Source organism: Gadus chalcogrammus, chromosome 1 (assembly GCF_026213295.1).
Source record: "Gadus chalcogrammus isolate NIFS_2021 chromosome 1, NIFS_Gcha_1.0, whole genome shotgun sequence".
In the NCBI taxonomy this organism is placed as follows: domain Eukaryota; kingdom Metazoa; phylum Chordata; class Actinopteri; order Gadiformes; family Gadidae; genus Gadus; species Gadus chalcogrammus.
The window spans coordinates 27,779,791-27,795,098 of record NC_079412.1 but is presented as its reverse complement, the minus strand read 5'-3'; the positions used below and the strand labels follow the sequence as shown (position 1 = coordinate 27,795,098).

The following is a 15,308-nucleotide window of genomic DNA, read 5'->3' as shown; positions in this document are numbered from 1 at the left end:
GATAAGAAAGCAAGGGTTGTTGCTGAATGTATAGATGACAAATAAAATATTTTACAATTCATCTACTTTGGTGTTTCTCAAGTTTAGAATGAAGTTGTTTCATCGTCAATTAGGTAATTCTTCCCTGTTTCTAGAACGGAGGTGGTTTATTGTAGATCTTGAAAAAAGCAGAGAAGAGAACTACTTTCATACACTGATATTATTTTAGTTTGCTTTTATTTTTGTCCTTTCGTGTTGCCTGTAGTTTCCGTCCTTCCTCATGCACCATTGACCATTGGCTGAACGAGTACTACGTCACACCAAAACATCTCATGACGCTGCAACTACTTCCGGTATCATGCCTTCTGCCCCATGTGCATGTCGGACTACTTCCATGCTGGCCAACTAATTTGTAAATATTATAATTTCAGAGCGACGTACGAAGGAGAATAACGCTCGCTGTAACGAGCACCGTGTAAACCCTCCTCAGGACTGCCATGTCGACCATCACGGTGAACATCTTACGGTAACGTTGGCAGTAAATATACAATTCAACACATGATCTAGTGGAAACCCGAGTGTAAATCATGGCGTTATACGCGAAAGCGGCAGACATCCTGGAGAAAGTGGAGAGTAAACGGGGCGCTGTGAAGACGTTGGTCTTCGAGAGCAAATTTCAGAACATCAAGCAGTTGTTTGCGTTGGTTTGCGAGACCCAGAAATACTCCTCCGTCCTCCAAGAGTTAATCGAGTCCACCAAGTTGCTGAAACAAACCAAGGTGAAGATGACCCAGGCCAAAGTGCTGGTGTACGACCTTCTGATCGGCCAAGGTATCAAATGCGGCGGACCCTGGAAGGTGATGATGACGAAGCATCGGGCTCGACTCGAGGCGGCGCTGGCCCGCATGAAGATCAAGCAGAAGGTGACCAAGAATAAAGACCTGCTGCCCTCTAGCGTCCAGCAGGCGGAGGGCGTGCTGCTCCCCAGGTACGTGCGTGTGAACACGCTGAAAACCACGGTGGACGACGCGGTGGACTACTTCAAACGGGACGGCTTCTCCTACCTGGGCGAGGCCAACCGACTCGACGATCTGGACCTGAAGGCCAAGAGCTTCGTGCGGGACCTGCACCTCTCGGACTTACTGGTCTTCGCTCCCAAGACGGAATTCCACGAGCATTTCCTGTACAAGGCGGGACACATCATCCTGCAGGACAAGGCCAGCTGCCTGCCCGCCTTCCTCCTCAACCCCCCGACCAACAGCCATGTCATCGACGCCTGCGCCGCCCCCGGCAACAAGACCAGCCACCTGGCGGCCATCATGAAGAACAAGGGCCGCCTGTTCGCCTTCGACCTGGACGCCAAGCGTCTCTCCACCATGTCCACCCTGCTGCTGCGCGCCGGGGTCCGCTGCCACCAGCTGGCCCACCAGGACTTCCTGAAGGTGGACCCGTCCGACCCGCAGTACAAAGACGTGGAGTACGTCCTGCTGGACCCGTCATGCAGCGGATCGGGTAGGAGACTCTTATTTTGAAAATCCGCTTCCGGACTTGGATTTGGTCCGTCGTCCCGCCTTTGTAGTGACCTCGCTGTGTGTGTGTGTCCCTGTGTCCAGGTATGGTGTGCCTGGGGACGGACGCCTCGCCGCCGGACCCGGAGCGGGAGAAGCATCGCCTGGGCAACCTGGCGGCGTTCCAGCTGCGCTGTCTGAACCACGCCCTGGGCTTCCCCCGGCTGCAGCGCCTGGTGTACTCCACCTGCTCCGTCCACACGGAGGAGAACGAGAAGGTGGTGGCTGCCAGTCTGCAGCAGAACCCCGGCTTCAGGTAACACTCACTCACTCACTACATTCACTCACTCACTACATTCACTCACTCACTACATTCACTCACTCACTACATTCACTACATTCACTCACTCACTACATTCACTCACTCACTACATTCACTACGTTCACTCACTCACTACATTCACTCACTCACTACATTCACTCACTCACTGCATTCACTCACTCACTGCATTCACTCACTCACTGCATTCACTCACTCACCACTCACTCACTACATTCAATCACTCACTCACTCACTCACTCACTACATTCACTCACTCACTATATTCACTCACTATAATCACTCACTCACTACATTCACTCACTCACTATATTCACTCACTATAATCACTCACTCAATACATTCATTCACTCACTCACTATATTCACTCACTCACTCACTATATTCACTTTGACTGTGCCCACTGCAATATATAATCACTGACTCTTCTTACCAGAGTCAGAAGGTTGGTGAAAACATTTGTTCACCACGTTGTCCGTGTTGCCATACGTGTCCAAACGGGGCTTCTGTCATTAGATCTCAGCACCTCTTCAATGTCTCACTCCGGTATCCTCAGCTGAGTTTCGATCAGCTCAACTGTAAGTTGGATGTTGCTAAGCTCCGCCTCCCGTCGTCCCCTGCAGGTTGGTGCACCTCCTCCCCGTGTGGCCGGAGAGGGGACTGCAGCCGCTCAGCCAGTGTCTGCGGGCCAGCACCACCAAGACCCTCACCCACGGCTTCTTCGTGGCTCTGCTGGAGCGACACAGTGACGCCGTGTCCACAGCGCCCCCTAGCCTAGAGGAGGCCGCCAGGTAAACATCTGACCCCAAGGCGTTTCAAAACTCAAGGCCGATCCCTGACACACCGGGGCGGCATGTGGCTCGGGGGGTAGAGCGGGCGGGCTGGTAACCGGAGGGTTGCTGGTTCGATCCCCGGCTCCTCCTATCTGAGTGTCGAGGTGTCCCTGAGCGAGACACCTCACCCTGACTGCTCCTGACGAGCTGGAAGTCGCCATTCGTGGCTGACTCCGCCGTCGGTGTGTGAATGTGTGCATGCACGGGTGGTGAATGTTGGTTAGAGACGCGTGGTATAAATGCAGTCCGTTTACCATTTACAAAGATTCCAGTGAACAATGCGAGGAATACTCGATGGTTTCCTACCCGACAACACGAAGCATGCTGACACTAAACTATAACCCAACGTATCAAGATGAACCTCACATCGCTCCTTCTCTCCGGCAGCCGCACGCCCAGCCAGGAAGTGACATCAGTGAGTCCCTCGGAGGAGGCTGAGGGGAAGCCAGCTGTGGCAGCGCCTCCGGAGGCCAGCCTCAACAGTGAGGAGGAGGAGGAGGAGGAAGAGGAGATGGAAGTGAAAACAAGTCCTGTTGAAGGACAGGCCAAGAAGAAGAGGAAGAGGAACAAGAAGAAGAAGAAGAAGGCAGCGACCCCCATAGTGGCTTGAGAGGAGGTTAAGAGATTGGTGTGGTTGTGTTTGGAGGAGGCTCTGTCTGTATTGTGCTCTTTATTCTGAGAAATAGAATAAATCCTTTTTATAATTTCAGTAATGTTATTTTTTTTTATTCACAGGCCTTCTTAACGATGTGTGAATTTACATCGGCTTTCTCACTCTCCCACTAAAAGCTACGGTGGGCAATTTTGAGATCCCAGCTGGTGTTGGCTACATTTTTATTATTTTCTTAGATAATGTCAGGCTGCCTGCATTTAAAGAGAATTTAAACAAATATTTCCAAAAAAACGTACAAAATTCATGTCTTTGTAAGTTTGACGTTTCTGAAGTTTCATGTCTGCCCTAGTTTTGCTGGAACTTATGCAAACATTTGTATTTCCAACATCGAATTGACATAATTTTCTGATCACAACCATCCCGCGATGGCGAGTGTGGTATCGTAGTGAGATTCTCTCATTAGATTCTCGTTCTCATGCCTTGAGGCTCGTGTAGGCGCTGGTCTCACCATATTTGACGAGACATCCAGTGACGTGCTCAGTTGGTATTTAGCAGGCAGTTTGATGAATGGAGACCTCACTACACACACACACGTGTACACAACCTTATAGTGGTGTGTTCGTTGATTTGGCTCTCAGCGTTTATCCAGGTTCAGTTTCGATGGGGGTTAGGGTTCTAAGATGTCTTGTTTACTCAAAGACAAGATACTTGCATTTAGGCTAGTAACAAGCACTCTCTCTCTCTCTCTCTCTCTCGCGCGCGCGCGCGCATCAGATCAGCGATGTAACCTTGATGCTTAGTGACAGTCTAATGGTACTGCCTGTGTCCTCGGGCAGTGATCTGGAATAATATCCTCAGAGAGAACACACACCCTCTCCACCTACACACACACACTCCCCCCCCCCCCCCCTCATCCCCAACCACTTTCAACCTTTAACCGCACCTTCCACCTAATTTCTCTATTTTCTTCTATAGTGTTGTCACTTCCTTTGCTAATACTCCACTCTCCCATTGCCTCCCTCCTCCAACAATACGTGTGTTTCTGCTCTTGTGTTTTGGGCAGCACTGCAATCCACTGTCTCTACCTGCTACATTTCAACCACGAATCAGGGAGACAGTGAAACACGTATTCGGTGAGGTTTAACAAAAGATCAGCTAAGAATTTAATTTTGGTTGCAGAGGAACAGAACCATCCAGAATAAACCTTAATGAGTCTGGGATAACTGTCGTTTATGGAACACAGACAACGATGTCTCGGCTAAGTACCAATTCTACGTCTATCCAGGCAGGTCTACAGTGAACCCAGAAGTGTTGCACCTCTCGATGTAAACCGTGGTTCCATCCACTAGAGGGCAGTGTTGTGCCTGTCCTTAAGAGCAGAGACCCGGGCTGGTGTAGCTGGTCCTATCGACTGACTGGACAAATAAAGCTTGTAGTACATACTAAAAGATCTGACAATGAGTTATGCCATAAACGCTGATTGTGGATCAAGGTATATTGTGAATTTTTCAATAATATTTGTTTATTGAAAAGATATTTCAAATGTTCGAAATTGTGAACTTCGGGCGTTCACAGGAACCAGCTGTGGTTTTAACAAAGCTTTTTATAACCCAGCTTGTCCAGGGGGTTCATGTGTGTGTAGACACAATCAGGCAGATCACCTGGGTCTACTGAGTTACACAGGAACCTTTTTATCCATGCGTGACCAGATCAGTAATGACTTTATATCCTCATTTCTTCTCTCTCTCTCTCTCTCTCTCTCTCTCTCTCTCTCTCTCTCTCTCTCTCTCTCTCTCTCTCTCTCTCTCTCTCTCTCTTTGCACTCCCCACGTTGTGGCGGCCATTTTTCGAAGATCCCTCTCCATCCTCCTTGCCCCCCCACACCTCAACATCTCTCTTCCTCTTCAGCCTCTCCACCGCCACATCCCTATTTGGAGGTTAGGGGGCGGAGTCTAACTCCAGAGGGGGCGGAGCTTCACCACACCAGCTGCCCTCTGAGTAGGTGAAGACGTAGACTCCTCCCATTTGTCCACTGGGACGCACACTCGTCCGAGGGACGCGGACGCTCTGATTGGTCGGTGAGGTGACCTGCTTTGACTTGGGCCCGCCCTGCGGTGGGCGGAGTCACGGCGGCAGCAGCAGCTGAGGGAGGGCGGAGTCAGGCGCTCCAGTGGCTGTGATTGGCTGTTGTAGGGCGGGGTTCAGGACGTGGAAGGGGGGGGGAACAGAACAGAACCTCTGCCTGCCGAGCGAAGGGGGAGGAGGAGAGAACGTGAGAATGAATGAGTGATTGAGTGAGATGATATATAGATATATATTAAGTGTCTTCTAGGGATTTGATGCCATTCTCCTTAGATTCCAGTTCACCAAATTGTCCCTCTCCTCTTGTGTCTTTCCTTACTGCCGTCTCCTCATGATTATTATTTCACAAGTTGTCACACCGAACACATCCAACATCATCCTGTCAGCTTCGACCCACGCCTTGAGGCGCCCAGTCGAAGCTCCCCTCAGGCGTCTACCGCTCAACGCCGACGGCTGGACCCAGGAGCCGGAGCTGCTCCGCGCGGCTCCCCGGCGTGTTCAGACGTACAGCTACACACTCTTTGTGTGCCGTAGTAGTAACACATACTGTACACGCACACGTCTGCTGCTAATACAGGTTGACATGAGACGAGTGTGTTCCTTTGTGTCTGTCAGACTAGCCGCGAGGCTTGCGTGTGTGTGTGTGTCTGTGTGTGTGCGTGCGAATGTGTGAATTTAGGGGGCTGTGTGTGTGTGTGTGTGTGAATGAATTTAGGGGGCTGGGTCTGTTTTGGGGGGGCGGTGTGTGTGTTTGTGTGTGTGTGTGTGCGTGCGAATGTGTGAATTTAGGGGTCTGGTGTGTGTGTAAATGTGAATTTGGGGGGCTGGGTCTAGTTGGGGGGGAGTGTGTGTATATGTATGTGTGCGTGTGTGTATGAATGTGTGAATTGGAGGGGGCTGGGTCTGACTGGGGGGTCACTCAAGTGGAAGACAGCCGGCCGCCCTGTAGCTGTGTCTGGCTCCTCAGTGACCCAAAGGACGCCAACATATCCACAAAAAAGCCCTGATGTATTATTCACACGCACATTAAAACACTTACGTACGCGCAAATGTATACATGCATACATATTCATGTATATCTATAAACACACACACATGGCAGTCAGTGCATGTGTGTTGTGCGCTGTGGCAGAGTATAAACATTAAATCATTTCATATTTTTATCCGTGAGTTATCAAACAATTATTCATAGCAGAAGCATTTCATAACGGGGCCTTAATGTGAGCAGTGTTCAGTCGTTGAGCATGTTGTGTAATACAGTCAGTGAAAAGCATAATGCGTAAAACATACATTTACTTTATTAGTGTAACGTTTCGATGATGACAAAGAGCTTCAGCCACAGTCATTCTTTAGTGGTATTGTTGTGTTTTGAATGTACCTTTAAGCGACCTCCTTTGAGGCGATGGGAGCGTCCACACATGCTGTCCCCGACAGCTGGACGGACGGAGCAGACAGATGCCGGGACGTCTGTCGCACTAGAACATCGACATGTTAACCCCCCCCCCACCCAGACATATACAGTACGCACACACCAGGCACGGGACACACACACATGCACACACACACACACACACGTACGAATGCACACACATGTACGCTTGCACACACACACCCACACACACACACACACATGTCAACTCAAACACACTCACACGTACAAACCCATGTACACACACGCACACACACACACACACACACACCCACCCCCAGCTGACATGCCAGCTTTGGCTCAAAGTGCAGCCGGTGCCCCTGCTGTGGTAGAGGGCCAGGGTTCAGAGGTCATCCCCGATATCACATCCAATCAGAGGTGGCCGTGCGTACGGCTGTATGTTCAGTGGGGAGTACAAAGGGCTGCAGAGCTGGACTTGTGTGTCGTACGTTATCGTTTATTCATGATAAAACGAGTGTAAACACGCCTCACATTTCAAAATGTGAGGCTGTCATCAAACTGTGGTCCTTCCTCCTCCCGCTGAAGGCGTTAGATTAAGTCACCTAACTCCCGAGGTACAATACCAAGGCTGCATTGGCTTAGAAATGACCAATGCTATAATTGTAATTTAAGGCTGAAAAGATATTTCCGTTCAATATCCTGTTTTGGAATATCTCAAGATAGAAGGGGCGTGTTCATTTGCAACACTTAATACCATGGATCAATTCAGCTTTTCTTTATGTCATTTGTTTATATAATACTGTATTATCTATGAAATATTATTGTTTTGCACATGGACACTGAGCATGCAGGAACTGCAGTAAGGATGCATTGCTCTTTCTCACACTCTCTAAATCTTTCACTACGAGTTTAAACACTCATTAAATATGCACATGGTCATCTGTAGGCTGTGATTTAACTGGGTTAAACAACATGGGTTCAAACTGTACTCTTACATAACATCCAATCATTCCATATGTGTGTGTCTGTATGTTATGCATCACAAAATGGACACATATCGTTTCTGGTAGGTTGTCTTAATTTGGGTGGTTGTCACATATTTCATGGCAGACGTTTATTTCTTCGTTCTTACTCGTTGGTTTTATATTTGTGTCTTTCACTAATGTCCCAGTAGCAAGTGTCTTCTGTGGGACATCATTTTAAACTCGAAAAACCGAAAGGCCCCAGATTTCTTCGGCTTTAAAGTGGACAAATGAGACAACCAGAGACCAGGAGCTGTGAAGAAACTGCCTCTTTATTGGTGTTTGGAGAGCAGTACAAAGCAAAAGTTTTGGTTTGCAAAATAGGATTCCAAACAGTCAGTGCTCAAAAAGGCCCCTCCCCCTCTAATAGGCTCCCCCCCCATCCCCCCCCCCCCTAAAAACCAACAATACCGCTTCACAGGGACGCATCCACAGCACCACACTTCACTAACCACTAGGGGCAGCACCAGGTTTTTATTTGTATTTTTTCAAATCTGGGATAACTTGGGGGGGGGGGGGCTACATTGGGGAGGGGGAAGAGGGGGGAGTGGGAAGTGGAGGGAACAGAACAGGGGGGGGGACAACAACAACAACATCGTGATAGTTTAACAAAACTGGCTCGTTTTCATTTTGAGGGGCGGGGGGGCAGAAGTACTCCCCTCCCTTTCTGTTGGTTTGTTTGTTTCTTTTTGGGCTCCATTTATCACATTTATCGTCACCATGGCAGCCGGTTACCACGGCAGCCGGTAACCACGGCGTCCGTCACCCAATCACGCTGTCTCGCTATCGGGCTTCCGCTGTTTTCGTTCGCCCGTCTTCACCACCTCCTCCTCCTCCTCCTCCTCCTCCTCCTCCTCCTCCTCCTCCTCCTCCTCTTCCTCCTCCTCCTCTACTTGTTGTTGGCGGAGGTGCTGAGAACCTTCCGGACGGCCTGGGCGATGGCGTCGCGGTCGATGCCGAAGAGCCGCAGCAGCTCCTGGGGCTTCCCGCTGCGCGGCACCTGGGCCACGGCCATGCGGTGCACGCTGAAGCCCGTCTCGTTGACCACCGCCGCGCACACCGCCTCGCCGAGGCCCCCTGCAGGCACGGAGGGGAGACACCGGGTTCACCTCCGCACTATTCATCAGAGGGTTCCTCTCCGAAGCCTCTCTCTCTAACTAACTGTCCTTCTGTCTGGCTGTCTACCCGTCTGTCTGTCTGTCTGTCTGTCTGTCTGTCTGTCTGTCTGTCTGTCTGTCTGTCTGTCTACCTGTCTGTCTACCTGTCTGTCTGTCTATGAAATTTAATTTCAAGAATGATTGAATTACTGATACGGTTTGACTGAATTGTAAACCATTGAAGAGTTACCACCATGCACACAATGCAATACAAAAAATAGTAAATAGACAGCTAAGCAAAGTATGTGAAAATGTTCAACATCGATCTCTCTCTCTCTGTCTGTCTCTGTCTCTGTCTCTGTCTCTGTCTCTGTCTCTCTCTCTCTCTCTCTCTCTCTCTCTCTCTCTCTCTGTCTCTGTCTCTCTGTCTGTGTGAATGCTCTCTCTCTCTGTCTGTGTGAATGCTCTCTCTCTCTGTGTGTGAATGCTCTCTGGTCAGGTAGGTTAGGTTGTCTTGCCTACGGGTTAAGACAACAGCCATTTGAGTTTGGACCCGGAACTTTTCCACTGGGAATGGAGCCACTCCCCTCCTCCTCCTCCTCCTCCTCCTCCTCCTCCTCCTCCTCCTCCTCCTCCTCCTCCTCTACCTCCTCCTCCTCCTCCTCCTCCTCCTCCTCCTCCTCCTCTCCCTCCTCCTCCTCCCCCTCCCCCTCTTCCTCCTCCTCCTCCTCCTCCTCTCCTTTTCTTTCTACCTTTCCTCTTTCTGTCTTCATTTCTTCAACCATTATACATTATTTCGTTTTCACCCTCTCCCTCATTGCTTCGTTCTCGGCTCGTTCTTTAAATAATTAATTTGTCAGTTCCTTCCCTCCTTCACCTCCTCCTCTCCCCTCCTCTCCTCCCCCTCCCCCCCCCCCCATCTCCTCCCCCTCCTCCTCTGTCACATCAGATCACTCGCGCCTCGCTGGGGAGAGATCTCCCGCTGTGACGTGATACGGGCCGACGGGAGAGACAACGCCCTTCCACTACTCTCCCCCCCCCCTCCCCCCTCCCCCCTCCCCCCTCCCCCTCTCTTCTCTCACTCTTTCACCCTCGACGTCTCACTCCTTCACACACCTCACTCACACCTCTCCTCCTCGGGTCAACCCCTCCTTGGTTGTCAGCTTTAGTACTCTTAACGCTAAAGAATAAGCTCTAGATTCTAGGTAACTATATCTTTTGTTTTTCGGTGTCCAGGGCTAAGAGCTTTACTTTCTTTCTTTGTGTTTGGTGAGAAGGCGAACCCCAGCATGTGTTGGTGTAGAGCCTTCCGCCGTTCAGTGACTCTCCCGTCGGGAGAGGTCAGGGAGGGGCAGCGTGTTGATGTGACGCTGGTATGTAGGTCAGCGCAGCCCAAAGGCCAGAGATTAAATTAAAAATCACACAGTCGCTCCCCCCCCCCCCCCCCCCCCCCCTCCCCGTCCATCCAAATATGTATCACCTCTCTATCTAATGTCTCTCTGTAATATCCCTCTGTAGAATCTCTCTAATATCTCTATCTTATATCTATCTGTAATTTCTTTGTCTCTCTAATATATTGATGCAATATTTTCTTCTCAATGCGCGCTCTCTCTCTCTCTCTCTCTCTCTCTCTCCCTCTCCCTCTCTCTCTCGCTCTCGCTCTCGCTCTCGCTCTCGCTCTCTCTCTCTCTCTCATATACAGTACACACACTCACACCAGTCTGGCAGCAGCTGTCTGATTCGCTCTCTTCAGACCCTCGCTCGCTCTTTTTATCTGCAGTGATTTCGGTTCCTTGTCTGAACGCTCGGCTCTTGTTCCCAGGTGTTCCTGAGCGAGAGCGCGGACGGCCGTCTGGGTGCCAGTGATGGACACGGCCGTTGCTCAGTGTTTAGTGAACATGGGGCCGACTTTGCTTTAGTTTTGGTTCATATCTTTGGTTCTCTTCATATTTTGTGGAACATGGTGGATCATGGTTGTAGTAGAACACAGTCCTAGCCCGTTTTTAACATTGTGTGATCAGACGGAGGTTCTGGGAACCCTTTCGTCTCAGTGTACACCCTCATGGTTTGGACCTGCTGCTGTCCAGACGCGGTACCTTCGTAGTAGTGGTCCTCCACGGTGATGATGCGGCCTCGCGTGGCCTTGGCGTTGTCGATGATGGTCTTGGAGTCCAGGGGCTTGATGGTGAACGGGTCGATCACACGGACGTTGATCCTCTCTGGGGAAGGAGCACAGAATGAAGGACCTCCATTTTGAGAGTACAGGAACAGGACTGGGAATGGTCTGGCTGCAGCTCAAGTTTAGTTTCAAATGCTTTGGCGAGGTTTAGACTATGAACATGCAGAATTAAATCATTGCTTTGTTTCAATTCCAAATTGAAGATTCCATCTTTCTTTTTCTACCAATATCAATTACACTTTTTGCTTCTTGATATGCTCTCTCTCTCTCTCTCTCTCTGTCTCTGTCTCTCTCTCTCTCTACCTTTCTTCAGTTGCTCTGCGGCGGCCATTGCCTCATGAAGGGTCACTCCGGCTCCGATCACAGTCACGTGGTCATCGTTGGACTTGTTGACGACCTGATCGCCGTGGAAACAGAACGTTAAATTACCAAAGACAAATACATGGCCGCTTTTATCCAGGATGGGCTGAGCGATTGTTCTTGCGGTACTACTGCTGATACGGTTGTTGTGATCATGACCTTGGCCTGTCCGACGTGGAAGTCCTCGCTGCTGTTGTAGATGACGCTGTTCTCGGGGCGGCTGGTCCGGATGTAGCACAGGCCCTGGGACACACGGACACACGGACACATGGACACACAGACCTCGGTCAGCGCTCTGAGCAGCACGGCTCGGCCAGCAGGAGACGAACACTCACTAGCAACCCTCCCTCAGGGGCCGCCCTATACGTCCCCTGTTTCATGATATTGATGACAATGACCTCAGTACAATATATATATTCAGGTCATTGTCATACGTATCATAAATATCATCAAGCCATACATATATTTATGTTTATTGTATATAGAATAGTGATTACCTTTTCTTTAATTCCAATATCTTTATATAAATCTGCATCTAGATTTCTATCTATCTGTATATATTTTTTGAAATCTATAAAGGTATGGATATGTATCAATATAGATATAAGATATAATAAGATATATAGATAAAGATTTCTTTATGTATTTATCTACATCTACTTTATCGATAGTGTAACTGTATAAACTTCGATGTCATGTTCGATTGCAAGGCTTTTCCGCAGGGGATTGTGGGTACTGTAGTCTACCTTTGTGTGGATGTCATGTGTCACAGCCAGGGGATTGTGGGTACTGTAGTCTACCTTTGTGTGGATGTCATGTGTCACAGCCAGGGGATTGTGGGTACTGTAGTCTACCTTTGTGTGGATGTCATGTGTCACAGCCAGGGGATTGTGGGTACTGTAGTCTACCTTTGTGTTGGCAGCGAGCTCCATGGCCTTCTCCGTGGACACGGCGTCGCTAGGGTAGAACACCGTTGCCGTGGGGATGGCTCTGAACATGGCCAGGTCCTCCAGACCCATCTGGGAGGGCCCGTCCTCTCCTGACACACACACACACACACACACACACAAAAACACACACAGTCACACACACACACACACACACACACACACACACACACACACACACACACACACACACACACACACACACACACACACACTTTAAAGTCGGGGACCGGGAGAATCTGTCTCATGTCCAAAGTGGGAAACATTGATGAAGTGTGGTGGACTGGCATGCGTGGTCATGCTGTGTACCTGAGGAGGAGGAGGAGGAGGAGTGGGAGGAGGAAGAGGAGGGAGGGAGGAAGGATCGGGTCGTCCCAGATCCACTTCCATGTCACAGGGAAAAGGGGGAGAGAGGGGGAGGAAGAGAGGGAGCGAAGTGCTGACACCGGTCGTGAGGGAGGACGTTAGACAGAGGAAGTGACTATAGGAGGGAAAGAAAGGATAGTTGGCAGAGTCACCACGGAAACGACCATGAAGAGGTCAGAGGTCAGAGGTCAGAGCGCTAACAGCGGCGCCGCGAGGCCGCGGGTTCAGGACTGACCGATGGAGACGCCGCAGTGCGAGCCACACAGGTTGACGTTGCTCTCGGAGATGGCCGCCATGCGCAGCTGGTCGTACGCCCGCGTGAAGAAGGTGGCGAAGGTGGAGGCGAACACCACGCTGCGGTCACGGGCGGCGCAGCCCACGGCAACGCTGACCTGGAGACAGGAAGAGGAGGAGTTTAGAGCCTGGGCGAGGGAGGCTAGTTAGGAATAACACTGGTTTAGTGAGACTAGTTAGGAATAACACAGGTTTAGTGGTTGGTTTAGTGAGACTAGTTAGGAATAACACAGGTTTAGTGAGACTAGTTAGGAATAACACTGGTTTAGTGGTTGGTTTAGTGAGACTAGTTAGGAATAACACTGGTTTAGTGAGGCTAGTTAGGAATAACACTGGTTTAGTGGTTGGTTTAGTGAGGCTAGTTAGGAATAACACGGAGACAGGAAGAGGTATAACACGGGTTAAAGGCTGGGTTAGTGAGGCTAGTTAGGAATAACACATGTTTAGAGGTTGGTTTAGTGAGGCTAGTTAGCAATAACGCAGGTTTAGAGGATGAGGCTAGTTAGGATTTAGGTTTAATGACAGCTACTCATATTTGCGTGATTGTATCACCGTCTAAGCAAAGGATGCTTTGGTGTGTGAGAGGGGTTAAACCATTAGTCAGGTAATGGGTATTCAGGAAATCAGTGTATATTCAATATTTATACAATCTAATATTTAGAGCGATTAGCGCCGATATTAAGGACCCATATGTTTGGTCCTTACAACTATTTACTGAAGGCTACAATATACAGTGGCTGCTGTTGTCGCCGTGGTAATGTCTCCTTTGTCGTAGCAACGGCCTTCTGGCCCGAGGCCTCTGACGAAACCAGGCAAACGGACCGAAGAGGAATCAGCAAAGTCTGTAAATATTTGATGTGACACTCTGGGGATTATCCAAATTAATTACGCACTGTTTACGCTCAGCTGGTCGTACTCGTCCTATAGAAACTCCCAAATTGCCCAGAAGGGTATGAGCTAATGGGCTACAACGGCAGGGATTGCATTTTACATTGACGTTGACATTTCATATTTTTGTTTGATAAAAGGATTTGTAAGAAAAAAATCGTATTCTGTACGATAGATCGTATTTCGAACGATCATATTTTGTATGACGAATAGTATCACGATACCAAAATCATACTTTGTACGATAGATCTTTATATAAGAATCCTATTTTGTACGACATTTCGTGTGAGGTATGATAGATGGTCATTCGCACCATGTTCTGCTCGGCGATGTAGCACTCGACGTAACGGTCGGGGTGCTCGTTCTTGAAGAGCTCGGCGAAGGTGGAGTTCTTCGTGTCCCCGTCCAGAGCAATGACGTGCTGGTTGTAGCGGCCCAGCTTGGCCAGGGCCATCCCGTACGCCTTCCTGGTCGCGACCTGAAGGGAAGGACAACACTCAGACGACGGGTTCAGGCGGTTTTACCCATAAATATACCAGCCCTTTACGCTTATATTCAGGGCCTTTAGCAGACGCTCTTATCCAAAGCGACTTACGATAAGTACGTTTGTGATAAGAAAGTGAAACAACAACACATCGCAGTCGGTCCAGTAAGGATGTTCATAGAACCGAGTGCCAATCACTAACGATCACTAAGTTAACCCATTCCCCGTACACAAAAGAGATAGCTCGGATAAGATGCTATATAACCCGCCTGTTCTATTCGTATGTTCGGAATATGTCCCAATGTGTCAGCCATAGAAGAAATGTAAGTCCTTCATCTCATTTCTCGATGTTTAAAGCCAAAACACAATTCTTTTTTTAACGCTTTTGTCGGCTGGTTCTTAACCTTACTGTGGGAAACCTTTCATGCATAGGAAGAGCCCAACACAACACTTTGAAAGAGATTACTGTGGAGTGTGTGGAGGAGGGCTGGTTGAAGCAGCCTCCCCTCTCTCCCCCTTCTCCTCCCTCCTCTCCCCCCTCTCCCCCCCCCCTCCCCCTACCTTCTCCCCCAGCTTGTAGCTGGGTGCGCTGGGCATGCGGACGTTGCGCAGGCTGACGGCGGGGGCGTCCTCGCAGGGCGCCGCGGGGTAGAGCCGCTTGCTGCAGCTCACGATGCGGCTCTGCAGCTCCTTCAGCACGCCGTCCGCCACCTCCCGGGGGAGGGGCTTCCCGTGCCAGCCCAGCTTATCCTCCGCCACTGCACACACACACGCACACACACACACACACACACACACACACACACACACACACACACACACACACACACACACACACACACACACACACACACACACACACACACACACACACACACGCACGCACACAGGTTAGCACAGGCACTCACAGGTACAGACACAGGCAG

General features: G+C 49.8%; 2 protein-coding genes across 2 annotated transcripts in view; one reads left to right on the top strand and one right to left on the bottom strand.

Annotated features, from left to right (window-relative positions):
- The first annotated feature begins 286 nt into the window (after positions 1-286).
- Positions 287-3,504, top strand: nsun5 (NOP2/Sun RNA methyltransferase 5). The gene is made up of 4 exons (XM_056599771.1): positions 287-1,491; positions 1,593-1,803; positions 2,451-2,618; positions 3,048-3,504. The coding sequence occupies exons 1-4, from the start codon at positions 567-569 to the stop codon at positions 3,268-3,270; spliced, it is 1,527 nt and encodes a 508-aa protein (XP_056455746.1). The 5' UTR covers positions 287-566; the 3' UTR covers positions 3,271-3,504.
- Positions 3,505-8,642: 5,138 nt separating this feature from the next.
- Positions 8,643-15,308, bottom strand: part of LOC130391793 (transketolase-like) — a 14,172-nt gene continuing 7,506 nt past the window's right edge. Inside the window, exons 7-14 of the mRNA XM_056602066.1 lie at positions 14,944-15,140; positions 14,212-14,376; positions 12,952-13,108; positions 12,312-12,442; positions 11,563-11,646; positions 11,347-11,440; positions 10,961-11,083; positions 8,643-8,844 (exon numbers count right to left, since the gene is read on the bottom strand). Coding sequence (XP_056458041.1) covers positions 8,657-8,844; positions 10,961-11,083; positions 11,347-11,440; positions 11,563-11,646; positions 12,312-12,442; positions 12,952-13,108; positions 14,212-14,376; positions 14,944-15,140 — 1,139 coding nt within the window. The 3' untranslated portion in view covers positions 8,643-8,656. The remainder of the gene's footprint in view (positions 8,845-10,960; positions 11,084-11,346; positions 11,441-11,562; positions 11,647-12,311; positions 12,443-12,951; positions 13,109-14,211; positions 14,377-14,943; positions 15,141-15,308) is intronic.

Coding starts and splice junctions, on each gene's coding strand:
- nsun5 (XM_056599771.1), top strand. CDS start 567: ATGGCGTTATACGCGAAAGCGGCAGACATCCTGGAGAAAGTGGAGAGT. Junction 1,804..2,450: donor CAGCAGAACCCCGGCTTCAG/GTAACACTCACT, acceptor CGTCCCCTGCAG/GTTGGTGCACCTCCTCCCCG. Junction 2,619..3,047: donor AGCCTAGAGGAGGCCGCCAG/GTAAACATCTGA, acceptor TCTCTCCGGCAG/CCGCACGCCCAGCCAGGAAG.